Source organism: Prosopis cineraria, unplaced genomic scaffold, assembly GCF_029017545.1.
Source record: "Prosopis cineraria cultivar Desert tree isolate PC_DT_omini unplaced genomic scaffold, ASM2901754v1 PC1, whole genome shotgun sequence".
NCBI classification, from domain to species: Eukaryota; Viridiplantae; Streptophyta; class Magnoliopsida; order Fabales; family Fabaceae; genus Prosopis; species Prosopis cineraria.
In genome coordinates, this window is record NW_026555332.1 from 49487154 (window position 1) to 49504204 (window position 17051).

At 36.2% G+C, this 17051-nt stretch overlaps 3 protein-coding genes across 3 annotated transcripts; all 3 read right to left on the bottom strand.

Annotated features, from left to right (window-relative positions):
- Window positions 1-27: 27 nt before the first annotated feature.
- On the bottom strand, window positions 28-5995 carry LOC129289918 (carbon catabolite repressor protein 4 homolog 2). Its single transcript, XM_054926668.1, has 12 exons — window positions 5411-5995; window positions 2780-3524; window positions 2438-2524; window positions 2275-2358; window positions 2111-2197; window positions 1940-2026; window positions 1439-1492; window positions 1264-1355; window positions 1052-1166; window positions 772-916; window positions 526-684; window positions 28-266 (listed from the first exon to the last, which is right to left on the bottom strand). Exons 1-11 carry the CDS (start codon window positions 5566-5568, stop codon window positions 536-538), a joined length of 1803 nt encoding a protein of 600 aa, XP_054782643.1. The 5' UTR covers window positions 5569-5995; the 3' UTR covers window positions 28-266; window positions 526-535.
- A 3952-nt stretch (window positions 5996-9947) lies between these two features.
- LOC129304259 (putative defensin-like protein 128) lies at window positions 9948-10629 on the bottom strand. The gene is made up of 2 exons (XM_054943960.1): window positions 10514-10629; window positions 9948-10323 (listed from the first exon to the last, which is right to left on the bottom strand). Exons 1-2 carry the CDS (start codon window positions 10584-10586, stop codon window positions 10121-10123), a joined length of 276 nt encoding a protein of 91 aa, XP_054799935.1. The 5' UTR covers window positions 10587-10629; the 3' UTR covers window positions 9948-10120.
- A 678-nt stretch (window positions 10630-11307) lies between these two features.
- Window positions 11308-12920, bottom strand: LOC129304249 (60S ribosomal protein L21-2-like). Its single transcript, XM_054943951.1, has 2 exons — window positions 12595-12920; window positions 11308-11696 (listed from the first exon to the last, which is right to left on the bottom strand). The coding sequence occupies exons 1-2, from the start codon at window positions 12829-12831 to the stop codon at window positions 11439-11441; spliced, it is 495 nt and encodes a 164-aa protein (XP_054799926.1). The 5' UTR covers window positions 12832-12920; the 3' UTR covers window positions 11308-11438.
- Between the last annotated feature and the right edge of the window lie 4131 nt (window positions 12921-17051).

Sequence of the window (17051 nt, forward strand, 5' to 3'; positions counted from 1 at the left end):
GAAGATAACTTTAACCGCGGAGAAAGATTGGGGATGAAAGAAGATGCAATTTTTTTTTTTTGACCAAAAAAGAAGATGCAATTTAATAAGGCATAATTATGCTTTCTTTTTTCTATGAGACGGGTGGCATAATACAATGCAGATCATTGAAAGGATTCCACACGATAATACCTGGGAAAGACAAAGGCGTGATCTACCATCCTTACAATAACTTATCAACCAAACGCTTCTTCCAGCATTTTTCTTTGCGTGTCTTTGGAAAAGACCTGCAAATTAAAAATCATTCCCATCAAACTAAACCACAAGCTTGTGCTTTGCGCCAAGTTTTAAATGAACCACATTATTCATCACTTGCAAACAGTGCTACCTGTAGATTTTATATTCTACAGATATATAGATAATTGGTTGGGGCATGTACAGGCTTGCGAACAGACTCAAATTCTACCCAATTTAGTTGGGTGAGGTGAGAAATTCAATAAAACGTCAGCTCTTTCACAGTAAAGAGTAAAGGAAGAGCCTACCTACCTTTTACATGTCAACGCCTAGATCTATTCTTGCAGCAACGAAACTCCGCTAACAGAGCTATATGATCTGAGGACCATTCGGGAGAAGGAAGTGCTGTGTCTTTCCTCAAACTCTCCTCGTCCAATAGCTCCAACAGTGACTCCACCACCAAAGAATCCGCTGAAACCACAAACCACATCGCTTCAAAAATTAAGCAGCCTGCACCTTAAAATTTAATAAACGATACAACACATCAGGATAGCAAACCTGTATAAAAGATGTAATCTAGAGTCCCAATAAAATCTCTAGTGACATTTGTGAACAAGGGTTCATTTGTCGCACTGTCCAGTCTCCTTTTGTGCTGCTCAAAGCCAAGACCTACTGTTCTTGCAAAAGAAGAGTATGCACTAACCTATAATTAAAAAGCAACTTGCATTAAAAAGCTAAAATCAACAACTAGAAAAGGAAAAATGCACAATAATATGAGAAAGTAGAAAAACTAAGCTATTTATTTCTTAAAAGGGTTGCATTTCAATGAATGTATTACCAGTGGCAGCTGATGAACCAGCTTGCTGTAGGGACGCAAGATACTGAGAGGATCAACAGCTAAATCAGGATGTAAGTTGTCTACCTTCCCCATTGCAAGAAGTGCATGAGGGGCACTGCAACATCAGCACCAACTTTAGACAAAAATTACTGATACCAATATATTAACAAATAAAATTTGATCAAACTAAAAAGAAGAAAACGCCACAAAACCTTCCAGGAACTGAATTAAAATCTCCACAAACCAGCATTGGAATGTCTGCACTTGCAGCTATTTTTTCTAACCCCTTTAAAAGAGTATGCACCTATAGGAAGGAAATGAAAAGGTATAACTCCTCAGCTCACAGTAGACACATTTAAAATGAATGAACAATAGAAAAATACTCACCTGCCAGAGTTTGACATCCTTCAGATCTTGGTGAACGTTTACATGTGTATTAGCCTGCAGTCCAAGAGCAAAATTAGTGCTTAACAATGAACAACGAAAATTGTGTTGCAACCTGAAAGGAAAAGGAGGAAAGAGGAAATGGCATAAATCTTTCACAGGACCATCCAATGCCAAAGAAAAATTTCATAAAAATTAAAGCTGAACATCCATTTGGTCATCGGAATTTAAATTTTTTGGAGCTAATCTGACAAAAGGCCAAGTGCCTCAACATCTGCAACAACAGCCATTCACAACCCTTCCAAAACAATTTGCATCCAAGAAGAACAATTCTAGAAAGACTACAGTACGGCAACTACAGTGATAGAGATAGGAGAACAACAACAACAAAGAAGGAAGATCAAACACAACTGAGAAATCCAATGAACACAGTGCATCAGAAAGACATGAAAACACAAGGCCATCTAAAGTCCACAGATATAACAGCAGTATAAAAGAGCTTACCACACAAAGAAGCTGCCTTTTCCCAGGATTATCAATTGGCTGGTTGGCAACTTTCGCTTCTAGAACCACTATTAGAGCAACATTATCCTAGGAACAAAAAGATAACAAGATAAACAAAAGTTTCATCAGAAATAAAAGTAACATCTAGTCTTTCAATCAATATGTTGCCACCTGGACAAGCCGATTTAAAGCAGTTTTCTTCTGTGTGGTTGGAATCATGGCATCTGTTAAAGACTGCGCAGCCTTATTAAATTCAACCTGCAAGCAAGTAGACATAATCTAAGTTTGTGAACAAACTTGAGAGAACTGCCATGCAGAAAAAAGTGCTTCTCAACCTCATATTTCTTCACATGCGAGAATTTGTCTCTGCGGAAAAATGTCGCACAGCCATCAATTATATGGCTGTTCCCACCATATACCTGAAAATCAACAATTTATATCAACGTTTAAAGGAAAATTCAGAACCATAAGCAAAAGGAAACAGAATTTCAGTTCGACCTCATTTGTTTTTCTCTTATATAAACCATAATATCCATGTTTGTCCAATTCGGGAGAAAAAAATTCTTCATAATGATCACTTTGGACCTGAAAGGAGAAAAAAAGTTGTCAATAAGACGATACAGAAATCATACAATAAGATGACCCTTTATGCCTAGCCCTCCCCCCTTCTTTGAATAATCATTTGAGTTGAAAATGCAACAAAAATAGCAATGAGCAACTACTTTAACTTGCATTATCATTTAATAAAAATTCTTCAGCAGAATCAACCTGAATGTCAGCCCAGGTTACCAAATTACTTTATCAATGGTCAAAACTGCAAACAAAAACATGTTGACGTACCTCCTGAAGGCAAATAATGTCTGCACGATACCCAACTATTTCTCTTAACAAATTTTGTCTACGGTATGGCCAAGAAAGAGCCCATGAAGGGCAGTAACTGTATAAATCATTTGACGCATATGCATCAGACAAAATGTTGTATGATAGGACAGTAAAAGATCCTGAAGATGTTATGCGTCCATCAGCATCTAAGGGTCCCATCCCATCAACAGGTATCAGGCGGCGTGGACTAGGCGATGGTGCAGGAATGACACGGGAGGTTAGTATAGTGTTGACATGTCCCACAGGAAGCTTTGTCTCTGCATCAACTACTGCACACTCAAATTTTAAGATATGACCAATGTCATCAACTGTTGGGGTATATGTTTTTGATCGTCCTACTTCAATCCAAGTTTCACCACCACTTCGTTGTGTAACAGCTGATGGATACAACTGTGCAGACCCATTTGTCAATGCAGCACTTGATGCAGAGCTAGACAAGCTATTATTGATTACCCCAGATCCAGAACTATTAAAGCGACCAAATACCTCCTCTTCCTCATTCCCATTTTCATTAACAGCACTTGCAGCACGATCATGAAGGACACGATGATGCTGCCATGCATCTGAAAAGCACTTTGGTGTGCAATGGTAGCTTTTAGAAACAGGTATTTTGGCTTTAACACAACCAAGGCACTGCAGTGTGGCCTGTTCAGATGGATGTACACTACAGACAGCAACCTTTTTATCACTTTGCACACGATACCTACCAGAAAGGACAGCCAAATGATATATCTGTTTATAAGTTACAGATTAAGTACTGAACCAACCGTCTAATCTAATACATGAAATAAAGGCATTGGAATGAAAATTCAAAATCTTAATACACATCAGAAACAAATTCATGTCTATTATTCCTTTCTGCTGACTAAAAACAGTTATAAAGTAGTGAGATCAATAGTATAGTAGGCAGTTACATCTTTGCCAGTACACCACAACTAAAGATCACAATACACAAAAAAGTATACATATATTGAGAGAGAGAGAGAGAGAGACCAAGTGTACTGCCACTAGCATACAAACCCAATTTAGTGTAATATTTAAGGATGACTTAACATAGAATAGATATTCTTTACCACGAGTTAAGCAAAGGAACAATAGAAATCAACAACTGGTTTAACATTTTAAAATTTCAGTTCCACTGGGCAGTAAATGCCAAACAAATTGCCTCTAGGTGGAGTAAACAAACTTAAAGTGCACCTTGCTTGCTTAAGAATCTCTCATTCCACACACAAATTCATGAATTCCACTCTAATTTCCACAACTATATAAGGTTAACTACAAGAACAAGCTCTTTTCCTCAACAAGGACACACTTTTCACTTAACAGCTTATAAACACAAGCAAACTTGTGTTGACAGACAGAAAACAGAATTAGTGCAGCTGAACTTATAATTTAGCAGTTGACTAAATTAGGCTCGACCAACGTAGATCACCCTGAATGCATAAGATGCATTATATCTCTTTTTATAGTTCTATCTTCAACAAAGTGAGTTTGCTTAGTATTACTGTTCTCAACAACAAAATCTTTTAGAGGACATCTATTCAGCAGAAGATATAGATAATTTGGATTTGTTTCCCTCTTTTTTATGAATATCTTTTACTGAAATGGAGAATCTACCCAGGATATATTACATTCACTATGGCGTTCAATTGTATATTAAAAAAAGTTCAACTTATTTTGAAATGAATAATTAAAATCTCGACGTCAAAGAAAATAATGGAAAAGAAGCCCCATAAATTTGCATTTTCAGCTTATGTGACAACACGTAAATGTCATATGATTACTTGATAAATTAAAATTATGAGTTCCGGCAACAATATAGGAATTTGTAAAGGTTGATCTACCAATGACAAGAATGGGAAAAAAAAATTTGGGGGGGGGATTGTTCATACATCACAGTCTGTCAATAAACATATAGCGTTTTCTGATCATCATCATAATGAGCAAGCATTAGAAGTATAGAATCTTCTAAAATAACTGCCGAAATAAAGAACAAAGTAGAAAGGAACAAATGATGAAAAGGAATGCACAGGTAGCCATTCAAATTGTATAATCGTGGAGACCACAATATTCCATTTACTTCAGTCAATTCGTAAGGTGTTATATGTAGCTTCATCCTCAGCTTGTATTTCCCTAAACATTATTTGCAATGAAAACAACATTCATGAATTGGAAAGATTTCCGGTAAATAGAAAGAATAAAGTAAATGAACTTATTTTGATTATTTCGGTGAATATGACTGAAATTAAACCAACAATAATAGTACAAAGATAAATGAATAAGAAAACTGCGTCTACTAGCAAACCATAAATAAACGAATGAACTACACGCATATGAAAAATACGAGAAGATAGATAGGTACTAAAGACAAATTCAAATAACAATTACACAACTCTAAAACATCCCCAAAGACCCAGTTTGCAAATTAACATTCCATGAAAAACCATCTTAAATCATTTAAAATAAATTAACACCAATTAGCTGGTCATAGTCATCAAAATTAAAAGTCAATCAAATCAACAACCAGGACATAAAAAAGGGAGAGACAAAAGCAGAAAAATCAAAGGCAGGGTGCAAAACAGCACTTACCACTTGTAACGTAGGAAATGGCCGTCTATTGGGGCTGACTCTGGCACATCGTCGGTGGTAACAGGCTTATCAGGTCGCCGTAGGAGCACGTACGGCGTAAGCTCACATCCAACAATGGGTATATCAGAGGGAAGGTGCACCCGTAGCACGCTCAGCATGCTTCACTCGTTACAATCGTCACAAAACTGCAATCCTAAGAACAACAACCGAACAAGACAACCTAGGACTCTGCTATCTCCTAAAAGACGACGCGCGCAGAGGCGGATACCAGGCGGATCCGCCATTTACTCAACCCGGATACCAGCCAGCCTTAATGGACTAGAAAGCAAGCCCGAGAAAATCACAGCACATTCGCAGCCTCCAGCGGATCTTGATAGAAGATAGATAAAAGCTATCGTCTGTGGAGCAATTGAAGTTAATTCAATCAATCAAATCAGAGAGTGAGGCAATCGAATTTTTCAGAGAAAGAATTTTCGGTTGGAGAGAGAAAAACAAGAAGGGATACGATTATTAGGGTTTTACAGAGGAAGTGGAAGTAATCGCTTAGGCTTCATTTTCTTTCCGAAGGCGAAGAGAGAGAGGGCTTTATAATAATAAACGACTTCTGTATTTTTTTGCATTGATCCTATTTTCTTTGTTTTTGCGAGGCCGTGTCTCCCTAATTACACTGCACAGCATTACATAATATCACGTTACTCAGTCTCTTTTTCCCCTGTAAAACTCCAATCCCTACGGAGTTTTTAATTATGTTTTCCTAATTTTTGCCATGTATTCTTAATTATTTTTAAAATAAAACATAAAGAAATGCGTCTAATAGTTTTCACAATTTTATCTTTAAAAAAATCACTTTCAAGTCCTACATAAACAATATAAATACAAAAAAAATTGTAAAATTACAAAACTATTCTAAAATCTCTTGTTCTTTGTTGAAATTATAAATTATTGTTATTAATTATTAATAGTTAATAATTATTGTTATTTAGTTGCCAACTATTAACATCTATATAACATTAATTGATCTTTTTACGTAACAAATCGACAACTTTTGTAAATAATATGAGATTTTAGAGTGATTTTGTAATTTTATTAGACGATGTATTTTAATTTTTTTTTATGTGAAACCTAAAAGCGATTTTCTCTTACCATAGTCCAAGGCTTGGTTCTTTAATCATTTTTCATTTTGCGTTTTATTTTTACTATAATTTACAATTACAATTCACGATGAATACATGTTAATTCATTTCATTAGTTTTTACGAAAACAACTCCTTTTGTAAATGCTTTAGATTTGATAAATCAGCGGCCATTTAAATGATAGATGCTATATTAACTCATTTTCTCTTGCTCTTGAATTTTTTATTGTAGCCCTTTCGCACATTTCACATATAATTTTAATGAAGACAAGAATAATATATATCAATGCACTTTGGAATTTATTTTTAAAATTATTTTTCTATATTTTTTTAGTTATTAAAATTATAGACGTTATCTTTCAATTTTTAGCTAAAAACAATATTAATTTTTAATTTTTAAATGAACAATGTGCATAGGCCATACTTTCTTTTTTCACAGGCTTATGAATAACTAAGGCTAAGAATGCAACGTTATACAAGAATTTAAGATAAGTCACATTATTTATGAATTATTAATTGATAATTGATAATTGATAACTGATAACATGGTTTTGATAAATTTTATTTTATATATATTTAATTTGATTGATATTGATGTGGAGTCGGTTAAAAATGTTGATAACTGATTAGGCGTATTGCAAGTTTGCAACAAAGAAATTTAGGTTGTGTTAGGATAAATGAATTTAAGTTAAAAATTTAAATTTAAAATCTCATATTTAAAATTTATATATCCTAAATTCTTTATTTGAATGATATAAAAAAATTTAAATTATAATATTAAAAATTTTATTTGAATCTCAAGTAAAATTTTAATTATATATTTAAATTTAAAAGCAATCAGACAACTTCAACAATTCAGACGACTGACTCCCACCAGGATTGGACAATTAGCGCTTGGTTTTGTCTTGATTGGTGTTGGCAGCCCAATCCCCATTGTCGCCAGTGTTACAATCCTAATGGAAGTTTGTCATTCAATCTCTGTCATAGGTGGCGGTCTAATCTTGGTTAGTACCGTTAGTCCAATTTTAATGAAAGTCAGTTGTCCAATTTTGATCGAACCTGGTCATTTGGCCCCTGTGGAAGGTTGCTATCCGATCCTAATCATCACCTATATCATGGCCCTGGTCGGCGATAGCAGTCTGGTCCTAGTGAAAATTAGCCTTCTTTTTTTTTAGTGGAAGGTAAGCACGAGGCTTAGTGAAAAGTACAACAAACTAAGTAATGTTTAAGCTATCCTCATGCAACATTGTGTGCAAATCAGGTGGTATTATATGTAGGAATTCAACTGTTGTATCGGTCTGATGGCTATGTTTTGCCAAATAATTAGCACATTGCAGCAAATTGGTAGGCAACCTCAATTCCACTACATAGTCTCGTAGTATCTTAATGGCATTCAGTGAGTCAGAGTATAAAATAATTCTGTTAAATCCAAATTGGTAGGCAACCTCAAGTCCAATTTTGATGGCCATCATTTCTGCAAACACGATCAGAATATCTCCTAATGCACATGTAAATCCACAGATCTATTCACCTTTATTGTTTCGAATCAAACCACCACATGAGGCATTCTTCCAAGGTGATATTGAAATGTCCACGTCAACTCTTCCAGCATTTTCCAGTGATGGCATCCAAGTATTTTCTGTTGCAGTGAGATTGGAAAAAGCAACATGTTTAAGATTCCCAGAAGCAACATGTTCGCGAATGTAAAAGAGGCAGCTATGAACTAGCTCTTAGGCGGTGAGTCTTAGTCATTCAAAAATGGCTTTACACCTATTTTTCCACAGTAGCCAGCATCCCAATCCAAATATTCTCATCTGAGGCCATTTAGAGAAGGTATTGCTAGCTGAATTGTGCTTGGAGTTCCAGTTAAACCAAACCTGCAAGTTACATTGAAAGAAAGTAGAGTAATGGTTAGTCGAAATCAAATGCTTTTAGAAATCCTAAGCAATTTAGCAATCACAAATAACATGTATGACACTCTCCTCACCATGACACTCAAAGGGGCATCCACCAGTGGGTGAAAGCCCAAGATTGGCTCTGAGTTAGTATTTAGTCTCTCATGAAGTGCTTGTCAAAGGAGGAAAAATTAATTCTTTTCAGGATCTACCATTTCCACAGAGTTTTTACCAAATGAGTTCTCACATAGGTTTATCGGTGGAAGTTGACCTTCTAGTTAGGGTCATTGTCTGCACTCTAACCCCGGTGGAAGTTGGCTGTTCGATCTAGGTAGTTGCTTGCACTCCAATCCCAGTCGAACCGGCTGTCTAATCCTAGTCATCGCTTACACTCCGATCTCGATCATCGTTGGTCACTCGATCCTTGTGGAAGTTGACTGTTCTATCACAGCAACAATGGCAATAGTCTAGTCCTAGTCATCGCTAGTAATCTGATGCCTTTCAGCATCTGTGATGGGCCGGTCAAATTATAAAAAAATTGAGGTAAAATTTAAAATAATAGAAATTTAGAAAGCATTTTAAATTATAAAAAAATTGAGGTGGGATTTGAATTTGAATTTACATCAAATCCAAATTTAAATCTATATACATTCAAATATAACATTAAGTTATTTACACAGTATCAGTATAAAATTAATTTTGAATTATATTGCAGATTACTTTTTTTTTTGGAACTTTTTGTGTAAAGCCACAGCATCTCAAAAGGATCTGCGGATTTTCCTCTCAACTAAACAATATTAATTGTTTGATATTACTAAAATTTAGTCATCAGTCCAATACTTGATCACCGTCAAATTCATTCACCACTTTTTACCAAAAAAAAAAAAAATCATTCACCCCTACAGCTATCGCAAATCGCAATCGTAACAAAAAAATTCCTCACATATAACTCAGTTATAATCTAGAAAGCGATCGCAGATCCTGATGCCAAGTCGGACTCATCACTAATTAGTAGTAGGATTGAACTGGAGTCTCTCATGGCCGAAATCAACGGAATGATATCACGAACCCGTGAACTTTTCCCGGGAGAAAATTTAGGAATAGAACGAGAAAACACCTACGGATTTGTGAATTAAAATATACAGCTGAGCTTATAACCCCCAAAAAAAAAAAAACAAAGAAAAGAAATACTCAGCTAAGCTGGGAAAATGTCAGGAATCCAAAACAACCCGTCCTAATGCAGTCAAAAATCTAAGAAGGCCTTCGAGCTGAATGAACTGAATCGTCTAACTTGACCTGCGTTATAAACCAGCAAGCAGCCATTATTACGAATTTCACTAATCACGACCCCATCTTGGCCTTTGAGTATCTGCCCCAGGTTGCTTCACATGTCCCAAGTCTACCATGATGGCTACAATAGCTAGGCTAAGCGATGTATCAAACATAGTATAGCATGTGAATTCAGCCTTTCCACATGCTGCTTTATATGTTATGCTCGGGATGATCCATCTTGTGAAAATAGTAGTACCTTTATTAATATTTAGCTAACATTACATCGACATATAAAAGCAGGTTCAATCCAGCTCTTTTCAGTTTTCATACGGTTCATTTCTTACAGTTCCATGAGCTATATCAGTTGTAAAAAGAAGAGCGAGCAAGCCAGATTGGAAGAAGAGAGCAGGATTAGAGAGGGGGATCTTTGCAAAAGTAGGTGCAAAAGCAGGTGGTGACCTTGCATTGTCCGACGCCGTTGGGATGTTTAGAGCACTCTAGAGAGCATTTCTGATTGTCACAATTGCTCAAGTGAAGCAGCTCATGGCAACTATGTTCAGGGATTCTCGCTGCGTCAGCGCCGCTTTGCACCACCGAATTGGAGGCCAATCCACCTGCCCTAATAATGACCAGTACATATATGAGTTCACTTAGATAATAGATATAATCGTTCTCGAGAAAATAAGGAAGGAAGGAAGGAAGGAATGGATGTACTTCAATTTAGTCTATGCTTATGCTAAAATTTGATCCATTCGATTTAAGATACAAGATAGATGGTAGGATTGAAGTGAAGAGAATAATTACCTGAGAAAACAAGGAGGAGCAGAAGATGAGGGAGCATAGAAGAAGGTGTTTCCATGGACGCGTAAACTCTCATTCGTCGTCCCGCTTTCTTCTCAAATTGGTGCTTCTATGTCTGTCTACAAGTACACGCTATGTTTAGCGGAGGGAAGGAAGGTACCTTGATATTCTCAAGATAGGTTGACACTTGATATAGACTAAACCAAAAAGGCAAACCACAGTTTCGGCAGAACCGCCACACGTATCTTGTTTTCTTTTTCAATTCACTTCTGAAACCTTTCAGTGAAATTTGAGAGAGAGCATGTAAATTCACTACTACTTCAGCACTTCACGAGCACATTGTTTGGTTTTCTGCTTACACAGGCTGGTCTTTAGCCACCCAACCAAACCTCCGAATCTTTTATTAATTCACTCATACCGTCAAGCATATCCAATCCAATATATATATATATATATATATGTATATATGTATATATATTATTAAAAAATATACATTTTTCCTGAACATATATATGTGCGCGCGCGCATACACATTGTGCATATAATATGAAATCTAGTTATATTTATTCGTCGGCCATATCCTATAACAATGGGCACATCAGATTTCGTGAAGTTCGAGAGCCACCTATTTATTTAGCTGTATCCTGTACATTGTTTAGAAGGCAGCAAGCACCAACCTGTAACAGAGTCTGAAAATAGGTTTAGGGGAAGTCCCATAACGCGGGTCCAAGCTTCATGATACGGTGCCTCAAGCGTGTGTGTGTGTGTGATAGAACACTGTGACGAGTATATGGAAATATATAAGAACGCATTTTCTGTATTTAGAATCAAATAGGACAAAAATGAGAGTCTAACGGCAAAAAAACTCGGATTCAAATCCAAATAAAGCCACGCAGTCCATCAAACAATACAACAACACGCGTTCAACCTAGTAACCGCCTTTAAGATCGTTGACGACGTCATATGGAATGGGGGTTACGGTCTCCAATGTAGCGCCTTCAACCATGAAACCAGGCTTAGGACCCACGGGCTGCCTCTTGGTGCTGATGACCTCTCCCCTGGCCTTTGCTTCGGCCTTCTTCTTATCGTTCTGAATTTTCCTCAGGCGGAACTCTTCAGTGCACCTTGAGGGCATCACATGCTCTACACGCACATGAATTCTCTTTCTGATAATCCTGTTCCCGACCTGGATTATGAACATTTATGTCAATTAAAATTACAAAGAAGAGTTAGTTTACTAACCCAGAAGAAATGGCAGGAAGACAAGCAGGAATTAGAGAATAATCAGATGATAAGAGGAAGTACATATGATTTCATGAAAAACAAGAATGCGAATAACAGGAATTTAGAAGGCAGATGGGATTGCAACACAAACACTGAAAGGGACTACTTTCTCTTTTGAATTATTCCACCAATTCACCAAGGTTGGGAATCAAGAAACAGAAACACTAGCAAGTCGTCTAGGACAATAGAAACTGTTAAAGCCGAAAATTTCTATATTCTATCTATGTAAGATTTTGATAAATCATCAAAACGAATAAGCTTGACAAAAGCTAACAACACAAGGAAACAGACTGAAGCAACTAGCAACAACAATCTCAGCAACGGTGGCTCCCAGTAGCCATTTTCAAAAAAATCTCAATTTTATAACATTACATTCCCATAATATCAATTAGAACGCAATGACAGTCAACGCCATGTTTTCTAAATTATCTGTGTATATTACATGATACATTAATAAACATCGTGAAATCAAATGCCGTAAAGCAATCAATTTGTTAAAAATTTGTTTGACATATCACACAAAATCGAAACAACTACAACCTTGTGCGAACGGAATGAAAATTGAAAATTCAGTACACCATATTAATCATACCAAGGACATCTGGCCCCCGCAAAAGAACATGTAATCAAAGAGAGTTCCGCAACAAAAGTACCCATCACCTTAACTATTTCTGGACACGGAAATAGATACACGGGATGCTATTACACAAAACTCAAAATATGTTTGTATTGATTTTTAATAACGGGTAACCCCAAACCAAAACCAAATTACAGAGAACAGTAATCAGAGAGCTTTGTACCTGCTTGTTCACCTCGACACCGATTGCACGCTTAGTTACGTTCCAGACACGGCCGGTGCGTCCATGGTAAAACTTGTGAGGCATACCTTTGTGGACCGCACCATTAACCTTGATATCTACGTAGTCGCCGATTTTGTAAGTTCTTAGGTAGGTTGTCAGTGCTATAGTACCCTTCTTCCTGAATGGCCTAGAGAACGAGTCCCTGGTTCGAGATCTTAAACCATGCCCAGCCGGCATCTTCAGATAATACTAGGGTTTCTCTGCGAAGTTGAAGTGAAGTGCTGTGCAGCTGAGGCAACCGCTCTTCTCCCGCGCTGTGTTTGGCTTCGTTTATAGCTGGCAAATGGAAACCTACGTCTAGGGTTTTGTTTCCGCTTCGGCCCTTATTGGCATGGGCACTTTAAGCAAAGATGGGCTTATTCGTTGGTTCAGAATACTTCTAGCCCAATCAGATGGGCCTCTTGTTACGAAGCACAAAACCATGGGCCCATAACCTAAAAAGCGCTATTACTTTTTTGCCCTTTTCTTAATATACCGGCACTTTTGGAAAATACACAAACAAATCAAACCTACGACACTTTTTATTTTTTAATCAGAATATATTTGAATGTATTGCATCTAATTTGAGAAATGATTTGTGCTTCCTATAAAAAAAAAATAAGAAAATGACTTGTTCTGTATAAATAATATAGTTTATGATCAATTTATTCTCGTTTTAAGGTTTAAACATTCTAGAATCAGTGTCTGTGAATTTCTTTGAAATTTTCTTTTTTTAGTATTTTTTATCATTTTTTATAAAATATAAGATATTATTTTTTAAAAAAAGTCAGGCTTCACAGAAATAATTAACACATATCTGAAAATTTAAATCATTTAATTATTTTATATCAATGATAGAGTAGGATTTGATGGATTGCCAACCATTTTTTAAAAAATAGAAAATGACAAATAAAATTTATTGAAATAGATAAATAATAAAAGAGTACCATGAAATAAGAAATTTATCCTAAAATTTATAGGAACCTATTTAACATTACTTTTTGCATTATCACTTACGAATTACGCGCTAGTGGCAAGGTCGATATATATATTATTTTTTTATTTTACAATAAAATTTACTCTCTCTCTCTCTCTCTCTCTCTCTCTGTGTGGCCAACATTATCAGTTGGGTTCTTAATCTTGTATAATAATTTTATAATGTTTTGAAAACGCTAATAATTCTTCTTAGATTTGAATGATATTCTTTTAGGGGGAAAAGTCCCTTTAAAGCAGCTGACCATGGCATGTAGTAAGTTAGAAACTAAAGTCCAAGAAAGCTCTTCTGAGAAAAAAAGAAACGAGAGTTCAGAATGGCCACCGCATCCTCTAAAGTCGACGTGGATGGGTCACTGGAAAAGCGCCTCCCCCCTTCCTTCAGTCTCTTCTTCTTCTTTTGGGCGAGAGCAATGCCGATTGTGGGTGGGAGTGAGCTTTTCCGGTTGGCTTGCAGGTACGTTCAGGCCCGCACTCACACCTTCGATGCCGAAGCACGGGCTGCTCGCGCTGTTTTAAAGTATGATGTATATGTACTCCATTACTGATCCTTTTTCTTCATTATTTCCCTACTGTTCATGCCATTTGCACTGTGAAAGCCATACTCTTCTGATATTTGAAGTCCAACAGATGAGTCCTTGTGCCGCAAATCATCTTGGACAAGGATACATGTGTGTATATTTGGTTTGATTCGTCTCGCCTGTTATCTGAGTTTTGATCTTTAGCTGAAAACGTAACGTGTGTTTTGAAATTATCATGGGTGGATTTATAATTTCTCTACACTGGTTTGCCCTGAACTGAACTGGGTAAACTTGGCTTGGCAGCCAAAAAATCGCCCTTACTTATGGGATGACACAGGTGGTCCAGGTAGACGATAAAGTAATCTTGATTTTAATCTTCTAGAGGAAAAGGTCAAGAAGCAAAGTGGCTGTCGCTTGCTGAAACTCAAGCCCCTGCTGCACTTATAGCCCTATCCATTATTATTCCTATTTTGTTGTATGTGGAAGATTGACAATTTTTTTGGACATTCTAGTCACTTTGCTTTATTTTTTGGCTCTAGCCCTAGTCATTATCAATCTATTAGATAGTTTGCTGGTGGGCTTCTGTGCCTTCCACCAAAATAAAAAATCATAAATGCTCCAGAATTGTACTTTGTTTTTTTTTTACCACCGAATTTTACTTTGCTCTTAAAAGAGTTTTTACTTTTTAGTATTTTGGAATTGACTGGGGAGTCAAGCATAATCCTTCATGGTATAACACGAAATGAACAGCTCAAAATTTCATTGTTGACAAACATGACCAAATCACACGCGCCAATGCCTTGGAAATGAAAGAGAGACGAAGAGGATTGGAGTGAAGCTAAACAACACAGATGCCTTTGATAGTCGATCAAGGAAAAAGAAGATTATGATCTTACAGACTTTGAAGGACTGAAAAGGGACGATCATTGGGAGCAGAACCAGGGGTGCAACAAGCGAGAAATGACCTGTTATGTGCCAACGGCAACGACATGTAGAAGATCGCTCATCGTCTCTCTATAAATTCTCTCAACACATCGTTCACCTGTTTAAGATCAATACCTGCTTTAACATTCAATCCAATCTTCTCATCGGCATCTTTTATAGCATGTTGCTCTCAATTTGACTTCCTGTATCATTCCTCGTGCTTTGACAAGTATATATATCAGTACACCATTTTGCGGGGGCGGGCGGTAACTTACTATTTGCCCCTTTTCCTTATAAATTTGGCTTCGTGACTTTGACCCTGTTTAGGACCAGTGTGGAAATAATCCATCAGTTTACACTGCTAAATAATGATTAAAAGAAAAGAAATATATCACTTTATTTGTCCAGCTGCATAATGTCACTAATATTAAGTAACATCTCTTCTCATGATTGCAAACAGACTTTCACCAAATTGGTAAAAATATGACTCAGGCCTCGTGAAAACGCTGGTTCATGCGTGTTTTGTTGTTGAACAATCTATATACTTCATTTTATAAGTACAAGGTTAGTATTTCCTATCTTGTTGATATTTTTATATCCAATTCACTTGTACAGTTCAAGTTCCCAAAAAAACTGTTCCCTTTTTCCCCTTGTCTTCCATTTGAGTTGCGGGGTAACAAACAGATAAGAAATAAATTTTATATATAAATCAAAATTATATTATAATCCTATCTAGCAAGGTTGAAAAGCAAGGAGGTGGTCACTGTATGTTAGAATGTCGACACCAAACGGTGCTATTTAAGCCATTTTGTTGTATTTGAAGGAGACTTTTTCTTTATGGCGTTTTCTTTGCGTCTCTTGTACATCCCTTCGTGATATTTTCTTTATGGCATCTGGTCCTTCCCACCCCAAACAATCAGCTCTAAGATGGTGGGGGTTCGTGACGCTATCCAACTTTTTATCAATTTCACAAAACTCCATCTGATTTTAACTACAAGAATTACTTTTAATTCTCGTAAATAAAAAATTTGTGCTGGCTTTTCAAAATATTGTTTTTTAATCACTTACATTTGAATATTTCTGATAAAATGCACACATCATGCAAAAATCTAACTGTATGAGTATTAAAAAAAAGTTAAAAATTCAGGAAATAGAGGGTATTAAAATTTTACATTTAAGATCAAAACAAATTCTTAATTAATTATCATACCAAAATATACTATTATAATGTTACTTGTCACTGACGTTTTTAACTTTTTATGCATTATTCATGATAAGAGATCATTCCAATTAGTAGAGTGAATTAAAAAACTTATCCCACAATGTGAATGCAATTATCTCTCTCTTTCTCCATTATGAGTAGCAGAGTTTCCCGTCACCTAAACAAGCCGTCACATTATCAAATAATTAAAAGTTGTGAATTTTGAATTGTTTTGTCATTTTGACCAAAAAAATTTTCATTGCGAGATAATATTCTAAGTTTATATATATAATTGCCAAAGTCTTAAATTTGTAGTTTTCTATTTATAAAAAATAGACCCAAAATACACGCTACCATTCAGATGCACGTAAAGTCCAGCTTCACTTGTATGTACAAAACCTACGAGGAGACAGTGAAAGCAATGCAGGTAGCGACTAATGCTAGCACCAGTCTATGATGGAATATCTTTGATCATCCCCCACTTTTTTGTCTTAAGGCGATGGATGATAACAAATTATGTTCTCTGGCTTTAGACTGGGTTGCATGTATTTTTTGATGTGTTGATCCATTTTCTAGTTTAAAAAAAAAAAACAGCAAGAAGGTGACGAAACTAGTGCAAGTAGCGTAGTCACCATAATAAGAGCCAGCTCTTGAATCCTTTAAGATCATTGTAGTGGAGTCACTCAAAAAACTCCTCCCCTCCTCTTCTTGCTTTATTTTCTTTCTCCTTCTCTTGTTTCGGGACCTGATAGATGTAAAAGATCATGAGTTCTCATGAA

Coding starts and splice junctions, on each gene's coding strand:
- LOC129289918 (XM_054926668.1), bottom strand. CDS start 5,568: ATGCTGAGCGTGCTACGGGTGCACCTTCCCTCTGATATACCCATTGTT. Junction 3,525..5,410: donor CATTTCCTACGTTACAAGTG/GTAAGTGCTGTT, acceptor CCTTTCTGGTAG/GTATCGTGTGCAAAGTGATA. Junction 1,356..1,438: donor AGGATGTCAAACTCTGGCAG/GTGAGTATTTTT, acceptor TCCTTCCTATAG/GTGCATACTCTTTTAAAGGG.
- LOC129304259 (XM_054943960.1), bottom strand. CDS start 10,586: ATGAGAGTTTACGCGTCCATGGAAACACCTTCTTCTATGCTCCCTCAT. Junction 10,324..10,513: donor GCTCCTCCTTGTTTTCTCAG/GTAATTATTCTC, acceptor TTATTAGGGCAG/GTGGATTGGCCTCCAATTCG.
- LOC129304249 (XM_054943951.1), bottom strand. CDS start 12,831: ATGCCGGCTGGGCATGGTTTAAGATCTCGAACCAGGGACTCGTTCTCT. Junction 11,697..12,594: donor GTGTCGAGGTGAACAAGCAG/GTACAAAGCTCT, acceptor TTCATAATCCAG/GTCGGGAACAGGATTATCAG.